At 47.3% G+C, this 22,867-nt stretch overlaps 1 protein-coding gene across 3 annotated transcripts in view; it reads left to right on the top strand.

Annotated features, from left to right (window-relative positions):
* Actn (alpha actinin) overlaps positions 1-22,867 on the top strand; it is a 196,195-nt gene that overhangs the window by 117,923 nt on the left and 55,405 nt on the right. For 2 of the 3 annotated variants that reach the window (XM_071662192.1, XM_071662193.1), the window contains exon 2: positions 19,216-19,320. In XM_071662192.1, coding sequence (XP_071518293.1) covers positions 19,216-19,320 — 105 coding nt within the window. Of the gene's footprint in view, positions 1-7,649; positions 7,730-19,215; positions 19,321-22,867 lie in introns of all 3 variants that reach the window. The other variant, XM_071662194.1, reaches the window with a different exon arrangement.

Genomic DNA, 22,867 nt, shown 5'->3' with positions numbered 1-22,867 from the left:
CCTTGAGCACGACGGTACGACCCTTGAGCACGACGTTATGACCCTTGAGCACGACGGTACGACCCTTGAGCACGACGTTATGACCCTTGAGCACGACAGTACGACCCTTGAGCACGACGTTATGACCCTTGAGCACGACGGTACAGCCCTTGAGCACGACGTTATGACCCTTGAGCACGACGGTACGACCCTTGAGCACGACGGTACGACCCTTGAGCACGACGGTACGACCCCTGAGCACGACGTTATGACCCTTGAACACGACAGTACGACCCTTGAGCACGACGTTATGACCCTTGAGCACGACGGTACAGCCCTTGAGCACGACGTTATGACCCTTGAGCACGACGGTACGACCCTTGAGCACGACGGTACGGTCCTTGAACACGACGGTACGACCCTTGAGCACGACGGTACGACCCTTGAGCACGACGGTACGGTTCTTGAACACGAGGGTACGACCCTTGAGCACGACGTTATGACCCTTGAGCACGACGGTACAGTCCTTGAACACGACGGCACGACCCTTGAGCACGACGGTACGACCCTTGAGCACGACGGTACGACCCTTGAGCACGACGGTACGACCCTTGAACACGACGGCACGACCCTTGAGCACGACGGTACGACCCTTGAACACGACGGTACGACCCTTGAACACGACGGCACGACCCTTGAGCACGATGGTGCGACCCTTGAGCACGATGGTGCGACCCTTGAGCACGACGGTACGACCCTTGAACTCGACGGTACGGTCCTTGAACACGACGGTACGACCCTTGAGCACGACGTTATGACCCTTGAGCACGACGTTATGACCCTTGAGCACGACGGTACAGCCCTTGAGCACGACGTTATGACCCTTGAGCACGACGGTACGACCCTTGAGCACGACGGTACGACCCTTGAACACGACGGCACGACCCTTGAGCACGATGGTGCGACCCTTGAGCACGACGGTACGACCCTTGAACTCGACGGTACGGTCCTTGAACACGACGGTACGACCCTTGAGCACGACAGTACGACCCTTGGGCACGACGTTATGACCCTTGAGCACGGCGGTACAGCCCTTGAGCACGACGTTATGACCCTTGAGCACGACGGTACGGTCCTTGAACACGACGGTACGACCCTTGAGCACGACGGTACGACCCTTGAGCACGACGGTACGGTCCTTGAACACGAGGGTACGACCCTTGAGCACGACGTTATGACCCTTGAGCACGACGGTACGGTCCTTGAACACGACGGTACGACCCTTGAACACGACGGTACGGTCCTTGACCACAATGTTATGACCCTTGAACACGACGGTACGACCCTTGAACACGACGGTACGGTCCTTGACCACAATGTTATGACCCTTGAGCACGACGGTACGTACCGTTTTTGATGAGTCTTCACGTGTTATGATGAACGGCTCAAGGCGTTCTCTGAAGTACTGTCGGGACTCAAGTGGGTGGTGGGTGTAGTGGGTGGTGGGTGTGGTGTGTAGTGGGTGGTGTGTATTGGATGGTGGGTGTGGTGTGTAGTGGATAGTGGGTGTGGTGTGTAGTGGGTGGTGGTGTGGTGTAGTGGATGGTGGGTGTGGTGTGTAGTGGGTGATGGTGTGTAATGGGTGTGGTATGGCGTGTAGTGGGTGGTGGGTGAGGTGGGTGGTGGGTGTGGTGTGTAGTGGTGGTTTGGTGTGTGGTGTGTAGTGGGTGGTTGGTGTGTAGTGGATGTTGGGTGTGGTGTGTAGTGGGTGGTGTGTAGTGGATAGTGGGTGTGGTGTGTGTGGTGTGTATTGGATGGTGGGTGTGGTGTGTAGTGGATGGTGGGTGTGATGTATAGTGGGTGGTGGTGTGGTGTGTAGCGGGTGTGGTGTGGTGTGTAGTGGGTAGTGGGTGTGCTGTGTAGTGGATGGTGGGTGTGGTGTATAGTGGGTGGTGGGTGTGGTGTGTAGTGGATGGTGGGTGTGGTGTGTAGTGGGTGGTGTGTAGTGGATGGTGGGTGTGGTGTGTAGTGGGTGGTGGTGTGGTGTAGTGGATGGTGGGTGTGGTGTGTAGTGGGTGGTGTGTAGTGGATGGTGGGTGTGGTGTGTAGTGGGTGGTGGTGTGGTGTAGTGGATGGTGGGTGTGGTGTGTAGTGGATGGTGGGTGTGGTGTATAATTGATGGTGGGTGTGGTGTAATGGATGGTGGGTGTGGTGTGTAGTGGGTGATGGTGTGTAGTGGGTGTGGTATGGCGTGTAGTGGGTGGTGGGTGAGGTGGGTGGTGGGTGTGGTGTGTAGTGGTTGTTTGGTGTGTGGTGTGTAGTGGGTGGTTGGTGTGTAGTGGATGTTGGGTGTGGTGTGTAGTGGGTGGTGTTGTGTAGTGGGTGTTGGGTGTGGTGTGTAGTGGGTGGTGGGTGTGGTGTGTAGTGGGTGGTGGGTGTGGTGTGTGGTGTGTAGTTGGTGGTTGGTGTGTAGTGGATGTTGGGTGTGGTGTGTAGTGGGTGGTGGGTGTGGTGTGTAGTGGGTGGTGTTGTGTAGTGGGTGTTGGGTGTGGTGTGTAGTGGGTGGTGGGTGTGGTGTGTAGTGGGTGGTGGGTGTGGTGTGTGGTGTGTAGTTGGTGGTGGGTGTGGTGTGTAGTGGGTGGTGGGTTTGGTGTGTAGTGGGTGGTCACTAGGATAACGAGGGACCTGCTGGTTAGGTCTCGTGATGGTTGTTAGTGGTGGGGGTGAAGGGTGGTTGCTGGCGTATTGGGAGGCGTGTCGTATCGACCCGTCCCAGGATCGAACCCTGGAACTCTCTCTCTTTGTTCATGCCGTTCTTGCCCCGCACATAGTGAGGTGGGGGGGGGGGGGGGAGAATGTCTTACATACTGACTGTGTCTGTATAGACTAAGACACTGTGAATGTAGGGGGGAGGGATGATGGGAGAACGTATGTAGGGGTACAAGTGGGTCCAGTACATGGGTGATATGTGGACCCAGGGAGCGAGTGTACCCCAAGGAAGGTAGTGGGTCCAGTACAGCGAAGGTGTAGGGTACAGTATGTACGTGATGGTACAGCGAAGGTGTAGGGTACAGTATGTACGTGATGGTACAGCGTAGGTGTAGGGTACAGTATGTACGTGATGGTACAGCGAAGGTGTAGGGTACAGTATGTACGTGATGGTACAGCGTAGGTGTAGGGTACAGTATGTACGTGGTGGTACAGCGAAGGTGTAGGGTACAGTATGTACGTGATGGTACAGCGAAGGTGTAGGGTACAGTATGTACGTGATGGTACAGCGAAGGTGTAGGGTACAGTATGTACGTGATGGTACAGCGAAGGTGTAGGGTACAGTATGTACGTGATGGTACAGCGAAGGTGTAGGGTACTGTATGTACGTGATGGTACAGCGAAGGTGTAGGGTACAGTATGTACGTGATGGTACAGCGAAGGTGTAGGGTACAGTATGTACGTGATGGTACAGCGTAGGTGTAGGGTACAGTATGTACGTGATGGTACAGCGTAGGTGTAGGGTACAGTATGTACGTGATGGTACAGCGAAGGTGTAGGGTACAGTATGTACGTGATGGTACAGCGAAGGTGTAGGGTACAGTATGTACGTGATGGTACAGCGAAGGTGTAGGGTACAGTATGTACGTGATGGTACAGCGAAGGTGTAGGGTACAGTATGTACGTGATGGTACAGCGAAGGTGTAGGGTACAGTATGTACGTGATGGTACAGCGTAGGTGTAGGGTACAGTATGTACGTGATGGTACAGCGAAGGTGTAGGGTACAGTATGTACATGATGGTACAGCGTAGGTGTAGGGTACAGTATGTACGTGATGGTACAGCGAAGGTGTAGGGTACAGTATGTACGTGATGGTACAGCGAAGGTGTAGGGTACAGTATGTACGTGATGGTACAGCGTAGGTGTAGGGTACAGTATGTACGTGATGGTACAGCGAAGGTGTAGGGTACAGTATGTACGTGATGGTACAGCGAAGGTGTAGGGTACAGTATGTACGTGATGGTACAGCGAAGGTGTAGGGTACAGTATGTACGTGATGGTACAGCGTAGGTGTAGGGTACAGTATGTACGTGATGGTACAGCGTAGGTGTAGGGTACAGTATGTACGTGATGGCACAGCGAAGGTGTAGGGTACAGTATGTACGTGATGGTACAGCGTAGGTGTAGGGTACAGTATGTACGTGATGGTACAGCGAAGGTGTAGGGTACAGTATGTACGTGATGGTACAGCGAAGGTGTAGGGTACAGTATGTACGTGATGGTACAGCGTAGGTGTAGGGTACAGTATGTATGTGATGGTACAGCGAAGGTGTAGGGTACAGTATGTACGTGATGGTACAGCGTAGGTGTAGGGTACAGTATGTACGTGATGGTACAGCGAATGTGTAGGGTACAGTATGTACGTGATGGTACAGCGTAGGTGTAGGGTACAGTTTGTACGTGATGGTACAGCGTAGGTGTAGGGTACAGTATGTACGTGATGGTACAGCGAAGATGTAGGGTACAGTATGTACGTGATGGTACAGCGAAGGTGTAGGGTACAGTATGTACGTGATGGTACAGCGAAGGTGTAGGGTACAGTATGTACGTGATGGTACAGCGTAGGTGTAGGGTACAGTATGTACGTAATGGTACAGCGAAGGTGTAGGGTACAGTATGTACGTGATGGTACAGCGAAGGTGTAGGGTACAGTATGTACGTGATGGTACAGCGAACGTGTAGGGTACAGTATGTACGTGATGGTACAGCGAAGGTGTAGGGTACAGTATGTACGTGATGGTACAGCGAAGGTGTAGGGTACAGTATGTACGTGATGGTACAGCGAAGGTGTAGGGTACAGTATGTACGTGATGGTACAGCGAAGGTGTAGGGTACAGTATGTACGTGTGATGTATGATTTTTTCATGGTACAGAAGTGGTGGTGTCGGGTACAGTGGAGAGATTACAGGAGTGTGGATCTCCCTGCCACCAGACCCTGTGTTACAGACCGAGTACAGAGAAGCAGTGGTGCTGGCCGTGCCCTGAATTCATAGCCTCTGTAACCTGAGGGCTCACCTCTGTAACCTGAGGGCTCACCTCTGTAACCTGAGGGATCACCTCTGTAACCTGAGGGATCACCTCTGTAACCTGAGGGATCACCTTTGTAACCTGAGGGCTCACCTCTGTAAACTGAGGGCTCACCACTCTAACCTGAGGGATCACCTCTGTAACCTGAGGGATCACCTCTGTAACCTGAGGGATCACCTCTGTAACCTGAGGGATCACCTCTGTAACCTGAGGGATCACCTCTGTAACCTGAGGATCACCTCTGTAACCTGAGGGATCACCTCTGTAACCTGAGGGATCACCACTGTAACCTGAGGGCTCACCTCTGTAACCTGAGGGCTCACCTCTGTAACCTGAGGGCTCACCTCTGTAACCTGAGGGATCACCTCTGTAACCTGAGGGATCACCTCTGTAACCTGAGGGATCACCTCTGTAACCTGAGGATCACCTCTGTAACCTGAGGATCACCTCTGTAACCTGAGGGCTCACCTCTGTAACCTGAGGATCACCTCTGTAACCTGAGGGCTCACCTCTGTAACCTGAGGGCTAACCACTGTAACCTGAGGGATCACCTCTGTAACCTGAGGGATCACATCTGTAACCTGAGGGATCACCTCTGTAACCTGAGGGATCACCTCTGTAACCTGAGGGATCACCTCTGTAACCTGAGGATCACCTCTGTAACCTGAGGATCACCTCTGTAACCTGAGGGCTCACCTCTGTAACCTGAGGATCACCTCTGTAACCTGAGGGCTCACCTCTGTAACCTGAGGACTAACCACTGTAACCTGAGGGATCACCTCTGTAACCTGAGGGATCACCTCTGTAACCTGAGGGATCACCTCTGTAACCTGAGGGATCACCTCTGTAACCTGAGGATCACCTCTGTAACCTGAGGGATCACCTCTGTAACCTGAGGGATCACCACTGTAACCTGAGGATCACCTCTGTAACCTGAGGGATCACCACTGTAACCTGAGGGATCACCTCTGTAACCTGAGGGATCACCTCTGTAACCTGAGGGATCACCTCTGTAACCTGAGGGATCACCTCTGTAACCTGAGGGATCACCTCTGTAACCTGAGGGATCACCTCTGTAACCTGAGGGATCACCTCTGTAACCTGAGGGATCACCACTGTAACCTGAGGGATCACCTCTGTAACCTGAGGGATCACCTCTGTAACCTGAGGGATCACCTCTGTAACCTGAGGGATCACCTCTGTAACCTGAGGGATCACCTCTGTAACCTGAGGGATCACCTCTGTAACCTGAGGGATCACCTCTGTAACCTGAGGGATCACCTCTGTAACCTGAGGGATCACCTCTGTAACCTGAGGGCTCACCTCTGTAACCTGAGGATCACCTCTGTAACCTGAGGGCTCACCTCTGTAACCTGAGGGCTCACCTCTGTAACCTGAGGGCTAACCACTGTAACCTGAGGATCACCTCTGTAACCTGAGGATCACCTCTGTAACCTGAGGATCACCTCTGTAACCTGAGGGCTCACCTCTGTAACCTGAGGGCTAACCACTGTAACCTGAGGGATCACCTCTATAACCTGAGGATCACCTCTGTAACCTGAGGGATCACCTCTGTAACCTGAGGATCACCTCTGTAACCTGAGGATCACCTCTGTAACCTGAGGGATCACCTCTGTAACCTGAGGATCACCTCTGTAACCTGAGGGATCACCTCTGTAACCTGAAGGATCACCTCTGTAACCTGAGGGATCACCTCTGTAACCTGAGGATCACCTCTGTAACCTGAGGGATCACCTCTGTAACCTGAGGGATCACCTCTGTAACCTGAGGATCACCTCTGTAACCTGAGGGCTCACCTCTGTAACCTGAGGGATCACCTCTGTAACCTGAGGGCTAACCACTGTAACCTGAGGGATCACCTCTGTAACCTGAGGGATCACCTCTGTAACCTGAGGATCACCTCTGTAACCTGAGGGATCACCTCTGTAACCTGAGGATCACCTCTGTAACCTGAGGGCTCACCTCTGTAACCTGAGGGATCACCTCTGTAACCTGAGGGCTAACCACTGTAACCTGAGGGATCACCTCTGTAACCTGAGGGATCACCTCTGTAACCTGAGGATCACCTCTGTAACCTGAGGGATCACCTCTGTAACCTGAGGGATCACCTCTGTAACCTGAGGATCACCTCTGTAACCTGAGGGATCACCTCTGTAACCTGAGGGCTAACCACTGTAACCTAGGCTTATGGTGGCCTATGTAGGGCATGTGGAGCCTACAGCGCGGGCCCTATGTGTGGGTTCGTATCCCACTGTAGACTTATGTTCAACATTATCTGTGTACAGAGAAATGTGTATACATGTTTATATAGAGGGTTAATGTATATAGGGTCAGGTTTGGTCCAGCCCTGGTGGGTGATGTATATATATATATATATATATATAGAGAGAGAGAGAGAGAGAGAGAGAGAGAGAGAGAGAGAGAGAGAGAGAGAATGATAGATAGATAGATAGATAGATATACATTACTGAATGATAATTGGTGAGCCATTTGGTTGTGTCTGATCATTAATGCATTTGTCATAACTTTACGTTCGTTCATGACTAACATCCAACTCTCTTTCCCTCGCCAGGTGAGGGCGCCCTGGATCCACCTCGTCCTCGTCCCCCATGCTGAGCCGAGCTTCTGGTTCCTACTACTGTATTAGCACTCGTAATGTATTAATTATGATCATTTTAATCATTCATTTGTGGTGGGAAACATAATTAAGATATGCAAATTGTGGGAAATTTATTTATATTTTTTTTGATTAATAAATTTCGTCCGTCGCGATCCATCAGTATGGTTATGTCAGTGCCCTATGTATATATAGAACTGGATTTGTTTTACCACGACAGTTGCGACGTAAATTGGCCTGACCCTTGACCTGATCCTTAAGGGTCAGGTCAAAGTTCAAATGGTCGTGCCCGGATGGCTCTGGCGGTCAAACTACGGACGAGCCGAACTTAGGATGGGCACGTTGCCCGTGGGCCACTCGCCCTTATGTCATCTGTATAAATTTTTCGTTGAATTATTATTATCATTATTATTATTATTATCGTTATTATTATTATTATTATTATTATTATTATTATTATTATTATTTAATGTTAGCTGCCTCTCCCTCAGTAGGGAGTGTGTGGAAACAATTGAAAGATGAGCTTCAATTGTACAACTGCATTGCATGACTGTCAATTGTATAATGTACTGTAACCAGAGCCTGGCCCGTCCCCAGCCCAGCCTCGGGCTTCTCCTGATCACTACATATTGCCATCATTCACGTCATTGATACCACGTCACCCCCTGTATAGCACAATGTTCTGTTGTTCCCCTTTTTTTTGGTATTGTGTTACAACCCATGTTTCAAGGCGGGAAAGGCCTCACTCATTTTTCTGCTACCTTGCTAAAACGGAAAACATTATTATTATTATTATTATTATTATTATTATTATTATTATTATTATTATTAAATTTCGTTTCGTTACGGAGATGGTGATGATCGTCCTCTGTGAAATAGAGGTTGGTTGGTCGGGTAGTTGAGCTGTAGGCTTAATCAGCTGCCAGGGTCATTAAGTCTTTGGGCGTCAGCATACAATCACCAACTAGTGTTTTAAGTGGAATTCTTAGAACTCATGTATGTATATATATATATATATATATATATATATATATATATATATATATATATATATATATATATATATGGCGACGGGAGTGTGAGAAGGAATGGGGGAGATATATTCCGTGGCGACCGTTGTTGGGCTTGTGCCGGGGTGGTAATTATCGTACATCGCTCCCTGTCACAACCGCTTCCGTTCAATTGATTCGTATGATGTCAATGTTTATCGGCATTTGATCCGTTTCTTGTCATGTATCTTATTTTAGTTGGACTCTTGAATTTGAGAAATATAGATTAAAACCCTAAGAGTTATATTCAGTTGTTGATATTATTAATATATCGCATTTATCCGCCGAAGTTCGTTTTTTTCAAAATTCGTCACTTGTGGCTGTGAAGGTTGGGTTGTGTACGGGTGAGATGTGTTTCCGGATTTTCTATTTGACTTTTTTATATCTGCAATTGTTTGTGGTGTTCTTAGTCTTATCTTACGGTTTTCCTCCGTGGTTCATGATGAGTTTTTTTGTATTTATGAAGGTGACTTTATGAAATGGTTGTGGTGTGGGGCGGGAGCGGAGCGGTGTTGCCGGCTGGCTGGGGTGGGGGATGTTATCTGGTGTTGCCATGTTATATCGTTCTTTCCCGACTGTTATTTATCCGTTGTGACGCGTCTCTAATGGTCGTGAGGAGCGGTCCAGATGGGAGGGGTCCGGCTGGAGGGCGCGATGGTGAGGCCAAAATGCGTGGAAGGACAAGGCGCACTGTAGGGCGACTAGGCCGGAGGTTCTTTTCCAAGTGGAACGGGATGAGAACCCTGGGGGTGAAGAATACATACTACCCACATACCATAGGCGGGAGCCGGTGGCTGGGAATGATTCCTTCCTATTTCATCATGACTCTGTAAAAATTGACGGAAAAAAGAACCAACGGATCATTTGTTTTTTTTTCACAAGGCCAGACCCTCGGACGCCTTCTTCCTCCTCGCAAACAAACACTTCATTATTACTATCATGATCATTATTGCCAGTGTCCTCAATATGTCAACCTTCAACTACCTGTTGTTATGTGACCTTCACCCACACAGTTAAGGGGGCTATTATGTCACAGAAAGCCTTTCTCTGTGTACTTATAATAACCCCCCGCCCACCATTATGGCGGAGTGTGTATGTGTGTGTGTGTAGCGGGAGTGAGTGAGTGAGGGAGGGAGGGTCAGATGCCGGGTCGGTGACGCCATTGGGTCATTTCCACACAAAAGGTGATGGTGTAATGTGTGGCGTGTGAGGAGGACCTCCACACACGGACGCTGGCCACCACGCACGCGGAAATAGAGAGAGAGAGAGAGAGAGAGAGAGAGAGAGAGAGAGAGAGAGAGAGAGAGAGAGAGAGAGAGAGAGAGAGAGAGAGAGAGAGAGGCTCGCCATGGTGAACCGTGTTGCTTTGTCATGGTTAGGCTCCCCCAAGTGACCTCTCTCTCTCTCTCTCTCTCTCTCTCTCTCTCTCTCTCTCTCTCTCTCTCTCTCTCTCTCTCTCTCTCTCTCACCCCCGGGCCGCCACAGGTGGGTCGTTATGGGGGAGACGAGACAGCCGTAATGACGGTCGTAACCGATGCAGTGAACGAGGTCACATACACACCATCCTGCCAACACACATGAGGTCAAGTGGAAGAAAACCAACTGATGCAGAACATGACGCAAATCTGAGGTGTTATTGATGCAGAACATGACGCAACTCTGAGATGTTATTGATGCAGAACATGACGTAAATCTGAGGTGTTATTGATGCAGAACATGACGCAACTCTGAGATGTTATTGATGCAGAACATGACGTAAATCTGAGGTGTTATTGATGCAGAACATGACGCAACTCTGAGATGTTATTGATGCAGAACATGACGCAACTCTGAGATGTTATTGATGCAGAACATGACGCAAATCTGAGGTGTTATTGATGCAGAACATGACGCAACTCTGAGATGTTATTGATGCAGAACATGACGTAAATCTGAGGTGTTATTGATGCAGAACATGACGCAACTCTGAGATGTTATTGATGCAGAACATGACGCAACTCTGAGATGTTATTGATGCAGAACATGACGTAAATCTGAGGTGTTATTGATGCAGAACATGACGCAACTCTGAGATGTTATTGATGCAGAACATGACGTAAATCTGAGGTGTTATTGATGCAGAACATGACGCAACTCTGAGATGTTATTGATGCAGAACATGACGCAACTCTGAGATGTTATTGATGCAGAACATGACGTAAGTCTGAGGTGTTATTGATGCAGAACATGACGTAAATCTGAGATGTTATTGATGCAGAACATGACGTAAATCTGAGATGTTATTGATGCAGAACATGACGCAACTCTGAGATGTTATTGATGCAGAACATGACGTAAATCTGAGGTGTTATTGATGCAGAACATGACGCAACTCTGAGATGTTATTGATGCAGAACATGACGTAAATCTGAGGTGTTATTGATGCAGAACATGACGCAAATCTGAGATGTTATTGATGCAGAACATGACGCAACTCTGAGATGTTATTGATGCAGAACATGACGTAAATCTGAGGTGTTATTGATGCAGAACATGACGCAACTCTGAGATGTTATTGATGCAGAACATGACGTAAATCTGAGGTGTTATCGATGGAGAACATGACGCAAATCTGAGATGTTATTGATGCAGAACATGACGCAACTCTGAGATGTTATTGATGCAGAACATGACGTAAATCTGAGGTGTTATCGATGGAGAACATGACGCAAATCTGAGGTGTTATTATTTGATGAAAAAGAACAAAAAATTAGATATTTGTTCTTTTAATACTGGACGAAAAAAGTATGGAAATAAATCCCCCTAATGATTATAATAATAATAAGATTAATGATAATAATAATAATAATAATAATAATAAGAAGAAGAAGAAGAAGAAGAAGAAGAAGAAGAATTAATTATGATATTCCAATTTATTCATAGATGGTTACATGTCTGTTGAATCTGCCGCTCAAAAATATACAGAAAATGGTGAAATAGGAACCAGTTTGAGAGTAACTGAACATAACAGTTGAACAAAGAGAGAACAGATGAAATCCCAACTGTGCATTTGGAGAACACAGTCCCATACTTATGATGTTGGTGTTGAACTGTATGTGTCCCAGCTGTCCACCTGTCCCAGCCGTCCACCTGTCCCACCCGTCCACCTGTCCCAGCCGTCCACCTGTCCCAACCGTCCACCTGTCCCAACCATCCACCTGTCCCAACCATCCACCTGTCCCACCCGTCCACCTGTCCCAGCCGTCCACCTGTCCCATCTCTTCCAACCGTCCACCTGTCCCACCCGTCCACCTGTCCCACCCGTCCACCTGTCCCACCCGTCCACCTGTCCCAACCGTCCACCTGTCCCAACCATCCACCTGTCCCAACCATCCACCTGTCCCACCCGTCCACCTGTCCCAGCCGTCCACCTGTCCCATCTCTTCCAACCGTCCACCTGTCCCAGCCGTCCACCTGTCCCACCCGTCCACCTGTCCCACCCGTCCACCTGTCCCACCCGTCCACCTGTCCCAGCCGTCCACCTGTCCCAACCGTCCACCTGTCCCAACCGTCCACCTGTCCCAACCGTCCACCTGTCCCACCCGTCCACCTGTCCCAACCGTCCACCTGTCCCAACCGTCCACCTGTCCCAACCGTCCACCTGTCCCACCCGTCCACCTGTCCCAACCGTCCACCTGTCCCAACCGTCCACCTGTCCCACCCGTCCACCTGTCCCACCCGTCCACCTGTCCCAACCGTCCACCTGTCCCAACCGTCCACCTGTCCCACCCGTCCACCTGTCCCAACCGTCCACCTGTCCCAACCGTCCACCTGTCCCAACCGTCCACCTGTCCCACCCGTCCACCTGTCCCAACCGTCCACCTGTCCCAACCGTCCACCTGTCCCAACCGTCCACTTGTCCCACCCGTCCACCTGTCCCACCCGTCCACCTGTCCCACCCGTCCACCTGTCCCAACCGTCCACCTGTCCCACCCGTCCACCTGTCCCAGCCGTCCACCTGTCCCAGCCGTCCACCTGTCCCAACCGTCCACCTGTCCCACCCGTCCACCTGTCCCAACCGTCCACCTATCCCAGCCGTCCACCTGTCCCACTCGTCCACCTGTCCCACCCGTCCACCTGTCCCACCCGTCCACCTGTCCCATCTCTTCCAACCGTCCACCTGTCCCAACCGTCCACCTGTCCCAGCCGTCCACCTGTCCCATCTCTTCCAACCGTCCACCTGTCCCAACCGTCCACCTGTCCCAACCGTCCACCTGTCCCAACCGTCCACCTGTCCCATCTCTTCCAACCGTCCACCTGTCCCAACCGTCCACCTGTCCCACCCGTCCACCTGTCCCATCTCTTCCAACCGTCCACCTGTCCCAGCCGTCCACCTGTCCCAACCGTCCACCTGTCCCAACCGTCCACCTGTCCCAACCGTCCACCTGTCCCACCCGTCCACCTGTCCCATCTCTTCCAACCGTCCACCTGTCCCAACCGTCCACCTGTCCCACCCGTCCACCTGTCCCATCTCTTCCAACCGTCCACCTGTCCCAACCGTCCACCTGTCCCAACCGTCCACCTGTCCCACCCGTCCACCTGTCCCATCTCTTCCAACCGTCCACCTGTCCCACCCGTCCACCTGTCCCATCTCTTCCAACCGTCCACCTGTCCCACCCGTCCACCTGTCCCATCTCTTCCAACCGTCCACCTGTCCCACCCGTCCACCTGTCTCATCTCTTCCAACCGTCCACCTGTCCCACCCGCCCACCTGTCCCATCTCTTCCAACCGTCCACCTGTCCCACCCGTCCACCTGTCCCAACCGTCCACCTGTCCCACCCGTCCACCTGTCCCAACCGTCCACCTGTCCCAACCGTCCACCTGTCCCACCAGTCCACCTGTCCCATCTCTTCCAACCGTCCACCTGTCCCACCCGTCCACCTGTCCCACCCGTCCACCTGTCCCACCCGTCCACCTGTCCCAACCGTCCACCTGTCCCACCCGTCCACCTGTCCCATCTCTTCCAACCGTCCACCTGTCCCAACCGTCCCCCTGTCCCACCCGTCCACCTGTCCCAACCGTCCACCTGTCCCATCTCTTCCAACCGTCCACCTGTCCCAACCGTCCACCTGTCCCATCTCTTCCAACCGTCCACCTGTCCCAACCGTTCAGTCTTGCCTTTGACCCCCGAGGCTTGACCTACCACTGACCTCTCAGCACACACACACACACACACACACACACACACACACACACACACACACACATCTGGCCCCAGTGTGTGTGTGTGTGTGTGGTTGACATCAGAGCTGAGTGATAGCGAGGTTGTGGTTGGTTGACGATGTTCATCTTCACCACAGCTACACCACAACCTAACCCGCTTCACACCTGCCACTTAGTCAGGTGTGTGTGTGTTTGGAGACACTGAGGTTGTTTTCCATATGAAACACACGATACTTTGGGTCATATTGTCCGTATGTGATGCATTACAATATATATATATATATATATATATATATATATATATATATATATATATATATATATATATATATATATATATATATATATATTCTTTTTCTTTCAAACTATTCGCCGTTTCCCGGATTAGCGAGGTAGCGTTAAGAACAGAGGACTGGGCCTTTGAGGGAATACCCTCACCTGGCCCCCTTCTCTGTTCCTTCTTTTGGAAAATTAAAAACTGAGAGGGGAGGAATTCCAGACCTCCGCTCCCTCCCCTTTTAGTCGCCTTCTACGACACGCAGGGAATACGTGGGAAGTATTCTTTCTCCCCTATCCCCAGGGATAATATATATATATATATATATATATATATATATATATATATATATATATATATATATATATATATATATATATATAACGTCTATTCTCTCTTCAGGATGACAGACACAATAGTCCAGAGACAACAAATCGCATGACGTTTTTCTTTTGTTTTTTTTTTAAGAGATGTTGTCCACATTCAGCAGACCTTAACAGTTCTCTGTGAAATCAGTAATATGCTTCACGTCATCTGTGGAGGAACGACACAATGACCCAAGTAGATGATGGTCAGCTAAATACTCGTGACAATGGTCGGTCCTTGGAAGAAAATATCGTGTGAGACATCTTAGTATTCTGTATCACACTGGTGTAACACCTTTCCAAATGGTGGATTGTGATGCACAGTTAGACTCACATGGGTGTCCTTGGTCTTCAAAATATTAATTACAGAATGAAATATTATAATTAGGGCCACTCTGGTTACTACAGGAATTTTGTAATATAAAATCATGGATGGTAAAGATGATGATGATCGCGGTCAAGTGGTGACACAGACAGCATTCCTGAACTGGCCACTCAGGGCAAAGAAAATAATGTTGCAGGAAAAGATTAGTCGCGGAGGACGATTTGCCCTCGTCTGGGGATGTCTGTGCTACGTCAGAGGGTGTCCGTGCTACGTCAGGGGATTTTTGTGCTACGTCAGGGGATTTTTGTGCTACGTCAGGGGATTTTTGTGCCACATCAGGGGATTTTTGTGCTACGTAAGGGGATTTTTGTGCCACGTCAGGGGGTGTCTGTGCTGCGTCAGGGTGTGTCTGTGCTACGTCAAGGGTGTCTGTGCTACGTCGGGGATATCTGTGCTACGTCAGGGGTTGTCTGTGACACGTCGGGTGTCTGTGCTACGTCAGGGGTGTTAGTGCTACGTCAAGGGGTGTCTGTGCTACGTCAAGGGTGTCTGTGCTACGACAGGGGATGTTTGTGCTACGTCAGGGGGTGTCAGTGCTACGTCAAGGGTGTCTGTGCTGCGTCAGGGGGTGTCTGTGCGACGTCAAGGGTGTCTGTGCTACGTCAAGGGTGTCTGTGCTACGTCGGGGGTGTTGGTGCTACGTCAGGGGGTGTCTGTGCGACGTCAAGGGTGTCTGTGCTACGTCAAGGGTGTCTGTGCTACGTCGGGGGTGTTGGTGCTACGTCAGGGTGTGTCTGTGCTACGTCAGGGTGTGTCTGTGCTACGTCAGGGTGTGTCTGTGCTACGTCAGGGGGTGTCTGTGCTACGTCAACGGGTGTCTGTGCTACGTCAACGGGTGTCTGTGCTACGTCATGGGTGTCTGTGCTACGCTAACCTCAGCAAGTCCAGATATATTTCAGTTTCAAGATGAAGTAAGAGACAGACATGCTGGCCAAGTTCAGCTGGCCCCAGATCTCTCTCACTCCCCCAGCACACACCTGACTCCCCAGGTCTCTCTTACTTCCCAGTACTTACATAACTCCCCAGGTCTCTCATTCTCCCAGCACACACATGACTCCTCATGTCTCTCTCATTCTCTCAGTACACACATGACTCTCTAGGTCTCTCTTTCTCCCCACACACACGACTCCCCAGGTCTCTCATTCTCCCCACTCACACATAACTCCTCAGGTCTCTCTTTCTCCCCACACACACATGACTCCCCAGGTCTCTCTTTCTCCCCACACACACGACTCCCCAGGTCTCTCATTCTCCCCACTCACACATAACTCCTCAGGTCTCTCTCATTCTCCCAGTACACAATTGGATCCCAGGTCTCTCATTCCCCCAATACACATCTGGCTTTACATGCCCCTCATATTTTCCATCACACCTAGCTCCCCAGGCCCCTTTCCTCCCCCAGCACACACCTGACCCTCCTGTTTCATTTTGTTCTCCATCACACCTGTCTCCCCAGGTCCCTCTCCTCCAGCACACACCTTGCACCCCAGGTCCCTTTCGTTCCCCCAGTGTACATTTGGCATCTCAGGTCCCTTTCATTCCCCCAGCTTACATCTGGCTCCGCAGGTCCCTTTTCCCCAGCACACGCCTCTCCCCAGCCCTCATTTTCACCCAGATGGTGATTGCACAGTGGACACCAGAAGAGCATTTGGCTCAGCTCTTATGAGTGTCAGACAGTTTTTAGTAATGCAGTCAAGATTAGAAGAAGTACACAGGTTAGAAAACCAGACACTACAACCAGAACAACTCGTTGCAGAAGCCAACCCTTGAAGCAGATTGAGAAACTGTTCGCCACATAGACCGAAGATGAAACCCAGCACAGTGTTTCTCTGTGTAAGGTGATGATTCATGGGAAATCCAAAAGTCTCCACAGGAATTTAAAGAGAAAACATGGGAAACACCGGGTGGCTGAAAGTTGCCACAGATGTTTTGAATGTTTCAAGAGGAATTTCATCTTCAGTAACATCAGGCTCACTGGTGAGACATTTTCGGTAATGTAGATATGGAAGTGATTCAAGTATTTGGGTGTCATTGAAGAGGCTGGCTACTCCCTGAAGAGTACTTTTAATGTGGATGAGACAAGGTTTTATTTAAAGAGAATGCCATGGAAGGTATTTGTTTCAAAAGAAAAGAAAAAAGACTGAGCCAGGATATATGTAAAACTATCAAATAGCACTTCACTCTGCTGTTTGGTATGAATATGGCTGAAGATTTCAAGCTTTTGCCTTTACTGGTGCATTACTCTGAGACACCAAGTGCTTTAAATGTGGAAAGGTTATATGAAGAAGGAAAGACAAAAGAAGGAAGAGAATTCCAAAGCTTTGCTGATCAAGGGAAGGAGTAGGTATCACAACGGGCACATCTTGAGTGGACAGCCTCCACACAGAAACTGCGGGAAGCAGCAGCCAGCCATGTGCCTTATGTCCATGTCTTGAGGGCAGGGACACATTCAGACAGCTTACTGGGAAAGTGGACCAAAAGATACCTGTAGAAAAGAAAAAAGCAGCAGCATAGCAGTCCAGAGGAAGGGATGCTTGAAGAATGGTGATGCCAAGAGAAATAATGAGATGGAAGGCTTTTAATTCCAGACTGGTTAGTAAAGAGGTGGAGGAAGATCCTTCCCAAATGTGTAAGCAGTGCTCCACACTAGGGTGTATAAAACCTTTGTAGATGTGAAATAGCTGCTCACCCAAAGCATAATCACAGCACAAATGCAACTATCTATCTAGAAGTCTGATGACCATTCCCTCCAGGAATTTCCATCAAGGTGTTGCCTACGGCATTAGAGTCTCAACTTAACCCTGTCTTTACATGCTTCCCTCACATACTCCATTGCACACATTCTTCAACCATTTCTCTCTTTGCAGTACTCTTCCACTCTTGTTTCCCCATGTCACAAGTGGCCAACCCCATTAATCGTACTATCATATATTTTTGTATACTCCCCATCTTGTATTCTTTCCACATGCCCAACTGCCTCAAATTATTATGTTTCACTGATTCTACCATTCCCAATTCATTCCCTTTGCCATCCCTGCCATACCTCAACTCTCTTACATCCCCTCATTTCTTCCTTCATTCCATCTAGTCACACCACATGCTCCTCTCAGATAGTTTATTTCCACAGCCTAGATTCTTAACATAGCACTGTGAAATCCATACTGTTGATCAAAGAGAAGAGAATGGAATTCTTCATGTTTAAGAAAATTAAGGTCGAGGAATGCTTCAAATACTCAAGAGACAGTGCAAGTGAGGGCAATGAGGCGATATGTAAAAAGGGGATTAGAGTGGCTTTCTTAGAGGTAGGTTTGCTGAGGCATGCTTCCATGAGGGAGGAAAAAATCTGGGATTTTAGACAAAGATGAAATTGGTGATTGAAGATTGGAGCGAGCTCAGAGACACTCCTGTAGGACTTGAGGAGGTATGTTATCTGGGCTGTATACATTTGTTCATCTGGATCTGTGCAAGGGGAATATAAAAGATGGCATAAAATCAGTTGGAGGAGATAAGAGGTGGAGGATAGATTTGTAGAATCACCAATTTATATCATCTTTAAGTAAAGAGTGACATCTCACGGAACATATATATCATTTTTGCATGGGTTCTTAATGGGAAAATGGAATCAGTTACCTTCAGTTTGTTTAAAATTCACCCTTTTCAGGAACACAAGCCTGGTAGTGGATGGAGCTCCCCCCATGTGCATTCCAAGTTATTCAGTACATAAGAAGTTGGAGATAGGTGCTGTGATTCTCAAAATCTTCCTAATACGTCCCACTGTCACCACACAATACACATATGCTCATAATATCCCTCAAGATGGACTACTTGATATCATCAAATTGAGTATTATCAAAATAGATGTTTTTCTTTTATGATGTACTGCATATAATTCTTTATTTGACAAAACTTTTTCCCATACACTTCTCTATGCAATACTTTTCTAGTCCAGCTTTATCTACCCTGTGCCATACTTTTTGCCAAAGTTGAATTATCCAAAATGTTTTATTTTTCGTTGCAAGTCCTTATCCTCATGATGCTTTCAGTCATTTTGTCTTTATTTGTCTTCACTTTTTTTTGCCATCTTTTGTTTATGTCAGTGTTTAGTTTAGTCTTTTTTTTTTTGGCATTTATGAGCATACAGAATGTTTTGAAATGAAAATACTTCTGGTTGTATTGTTTTATTAATGTCATTTATTTGATACACTATGGGATCAAATGTTAATGGATGTCATTCTTTTGCAGACCTTCACTGCTTGGTGTAACTCCCACCTGCGTAAGGCGGGCACCCTCATTGAGAGCATTGAAGAAGAATTCCGCAATGGCCTTAAGCTTATGCTGCTTCTTGAGGTGAGACACTACATGAGTGAGTCTTGTGCATGTGAGAAAAGGAGCTGGAAGAGTTTCAGCTTGGAAGTGAAATTAGGTGCTTTGTTGATGCTGATGATTGTTCTCTTGATATTGCCAGACCTCTTGGCTTTTCCTGCTACATCAGTGAGAACAGCTCCTGAATATGCAGGTGGAGTGAGATAGTGAGCCTGCAGTGTGCTGATGCAACAAGATCACTCATATCATAGGTGAAATTAGTGAAGAACACATCATGTGTGGATGGTGATCAGGATCAACATAACATGCCTTTACTTAGTGTAATGTATTTTCACTTAAAAGCAATACTGTCATAAACAGTAATTCTAATTTTAGATATGTAGATGAATGATATACCTGTATTTCACTATATGTTTCATAGCATTTTCTATACATTATTATGTGAAAATTAGTTTAAGAAGTCTCCCCAAAGACATAACCCCCATTATCACATTGAGTCCTATGGTAAAATTTGGTTTACTTTCCTTTAATTCAACAAATTGTTTCCCAGGAATGGATCTTCAACATTAAGCAGACCCTAAATGTTCTTTACCTCTGGTTCCACTTTACTGTGTGTGACACTTAATCCTACCACATTGCACGTGACTCTTGAATGTTATACTGAACCATCATTTTTATATCCTGCCACTACATAAATGTATATGTAGTTTATATGTCTTTATCTGTGGACACATTCATATGAACACCATGACTCTAGAAAATTACATGATAGAAATTTCATTCTCGCACTCTAGGTACTCCTGTGGAGACAATGAACTGCGTAGATATGGGGGGTATGTAGCTGCACAGATTAATGTTCAGTATTAGGAAAATCTGTTTGTTTTTGCTTGTTCTGTAACTCTGGTCAGTTCAAATTTTGAAATGTAGCCATTAGGGTAAGTTAGATGTAATGGTGTGCATTTTTCTTTTCAGGACGTTAGGCAACACAAGTACCTCTTCCCCACCCTCATTGGTCATCACTCTGTTATGAGGCACTTTTAACACTATACTCTACATGACACTTTTTTTCTAATGCAATGTTTGGAACTTAAGCCAGATTGTGACTTTCCTATCTAATGCATCTGCAGTGGGTATTAAGAGTACGTGGTGCCATTTTATTGTGCATGATACTTTTGTTGGTGCTGCAATTTGTGTAACATATGCCTCATTCCACAATACTTTATGATGATTGCACATATTGCACATTTGTACTTGATGCCACTGAAGCCCAGTTGATGATTGAAATATAGTTTAGATGGTGATCCATACACTAAATACACCCATCCCTTGCTTTATGAAGGAGTTATATTCTACTGAAACCTCAGGCAAAGAGAAATCACACGTAGAGACCGATAAACATACAGAGAAAAATGAAGTTTTGGGACACTTTCAACTGCACACACCTTTATAGTAGCAAATTTTTAACTGCATAAAAAGAGGATGTGTTAGAAGTAGATTTCCAGAAGAATAGTGAAATAGCATCTGCAATCATACATAAAGCAAGGGATGGATATATTGTATTTGGGCTTTCCATGGGTCATTTTGAAAGTGGAAAATATTTGTCACTTAAAATTCCAAGATGACTGCTATTTTTCAAGATTGCTGTCGAAAATGGTTTTGATTTTATCTATTTATTCATTTCTTTTTTTTTTTTTTTTTTTTGCATGAAGGCAGAGTTGGGGCTCTGGCTGGAGGTAGTTTATGGTTCTATTTTTGTGAAGTAGTTGAGCAGGATGTCAATATAGATGTCAGGGAGCTCCAGAGCTGTCTTTGCCTGGCTGTCTTTGATGTGGACTGGTTCTAACATCTTCCCCTTTGTTGTTAGGGTGGGATTCTGAAGTACAGAAATGCATGTTCAGTGAAGAGATGTCATCACTAGTGTTAGAGTACGGATGTGGTCAGTGTTAATCCATGGCAGGTGTTTTGAACAAATCTTATTTTTGATAAGTAGTGAACAGACTACTTATCTTCTATACTGTATGCTGGTCAATGATTGCTTTCCAAAGCTGTTTTTAGATTTCTAAAGCAGTGTCTTATGAAACACTGATGCTATTATCTTGGAGAGTTCTACCAGATACCTTTTCCTGGTCTTTGAAAATTTAAACAGGTTCATGAATACAAGGAATAGGATTTTGTGCTATATTGAATTTCTCATAGTTTTTACATCTTGTATCTTGAATAGCACTTTAGCTGAAGTATCTCAGTCATAACTATGTCTGTTTTGGATGCAGCAGCCACTTACGTCATTAGCTCTTCTTCTTTAAGCCTAGTTGAATTGACTTTGGATGATTCTAATCCCAGTTGCTAATATTGCTACTTGTATAAGTAGGCCAGGTCAGTAAGGCTAGATATGCAGGGATGTTATTATCTTTGTTGGTTTTTGTCTCAATGTTGTTGGGGAGAAGCTCAGAGAAGAAGGCCACATACCACTTCTAGAAGAGCTTTGATTGCACTGCAAGTGTTGTAATGTTTTCAGAGTTGTTCTCTTTCTATTATGCAGTCATACCAAGCAGGCAGAATGATTCTTCAGCTCCTCAACTACAACATCTCCACCACTTGGTATTTTCAGTAGCCTGCTATCACTTAGGTTCTAGGCTCATTCAGTCAGCGGTTGCTTTGCATAATCATGACCTGCCTTATTTAGAGATTGGAGTCTCTTTCTCAATTTAAAACATTCAGATTCTTTTGGACTCTTTTTTTCTCTGCATTTTACTACAACTTTTCTCTGGGCTACTATCAGCAGTGGATCATTCTTTTTTAGCATTTTCCGGCTGGGGGTTGTTGAACATCAGTCAGCAACTTTGATGGTAATTTGCCTTGTTTCTAGTCAGTTTCTTTCATCCCTTCAGCTTCATCTGGTCTCACCATATCCATCAAGATTGGTGGTATAGCACTGAGATCTTTAATCCCAGATTGGTAGAGTGTTGATGTCTTTAAGCCTAGGAACAGTTCTTGCAGTATCACTTTATCCATGAATTTTTGGACTGTGATAGGTTGGAGGTGACTTTGGGCATTCTTGTATGTCCTTTTGACAAAGGCAACACTTACACTGACTAGTTTTCCATTTTGATGGTTAAAGGTCTTGGGTTATCCTTTTACTATATATGACTGTGTGCACTTCTTGGTATGTGATTCATCTAGGTTCATCCAGATGCCTATTGCCCAGCCCAGACTTTCATCCAGTGTCATATAAGTTCTGTGTGGGCTAAACACCATTCAAATTACTAAACCCCCATTATCCTTAGCTTGGCTTGGTTCTCCCACACTGGTACATCCTGTCAGTTCAGATACAGTTATCTAACTCTTGTTGGGCTAATGAGGTATCAGATTGGACTCAAAATTATTATTGTTGGTTAATTAGCTGACACTGAACCCCATGTTGAGTTGTATAGCAGTGATGTCACCTCCCTACCCAAGTACTGCAATGACTTGACTATGCAACATAGTCCTCTTGAATCTGGCTCCTGTTGTGGTGGCTCGGATGTTAATGATTACTTACAAAAAGTCATGTCTTCTTGCTCTCTTAATACAC

This window comes from Panulirus ornatus, chromosome 5 (genome assembly GCF_036320965.1).
Source record: "Panulirus ornatus isolate Po-2019 chromosome 5, ASM3632096v1, whole genome shotgun sequence".
In the NCBI taxonomy this organism is placed as follows: Eukaryota; Metazoa; Arthropoda; class Malacostraca; order Decapoda; family Palinuridae; genus Panulirus; species Panulirus ornatus.
This window is presented reverse-complemented; position numbering and strand designations above follow the sequence as displayed.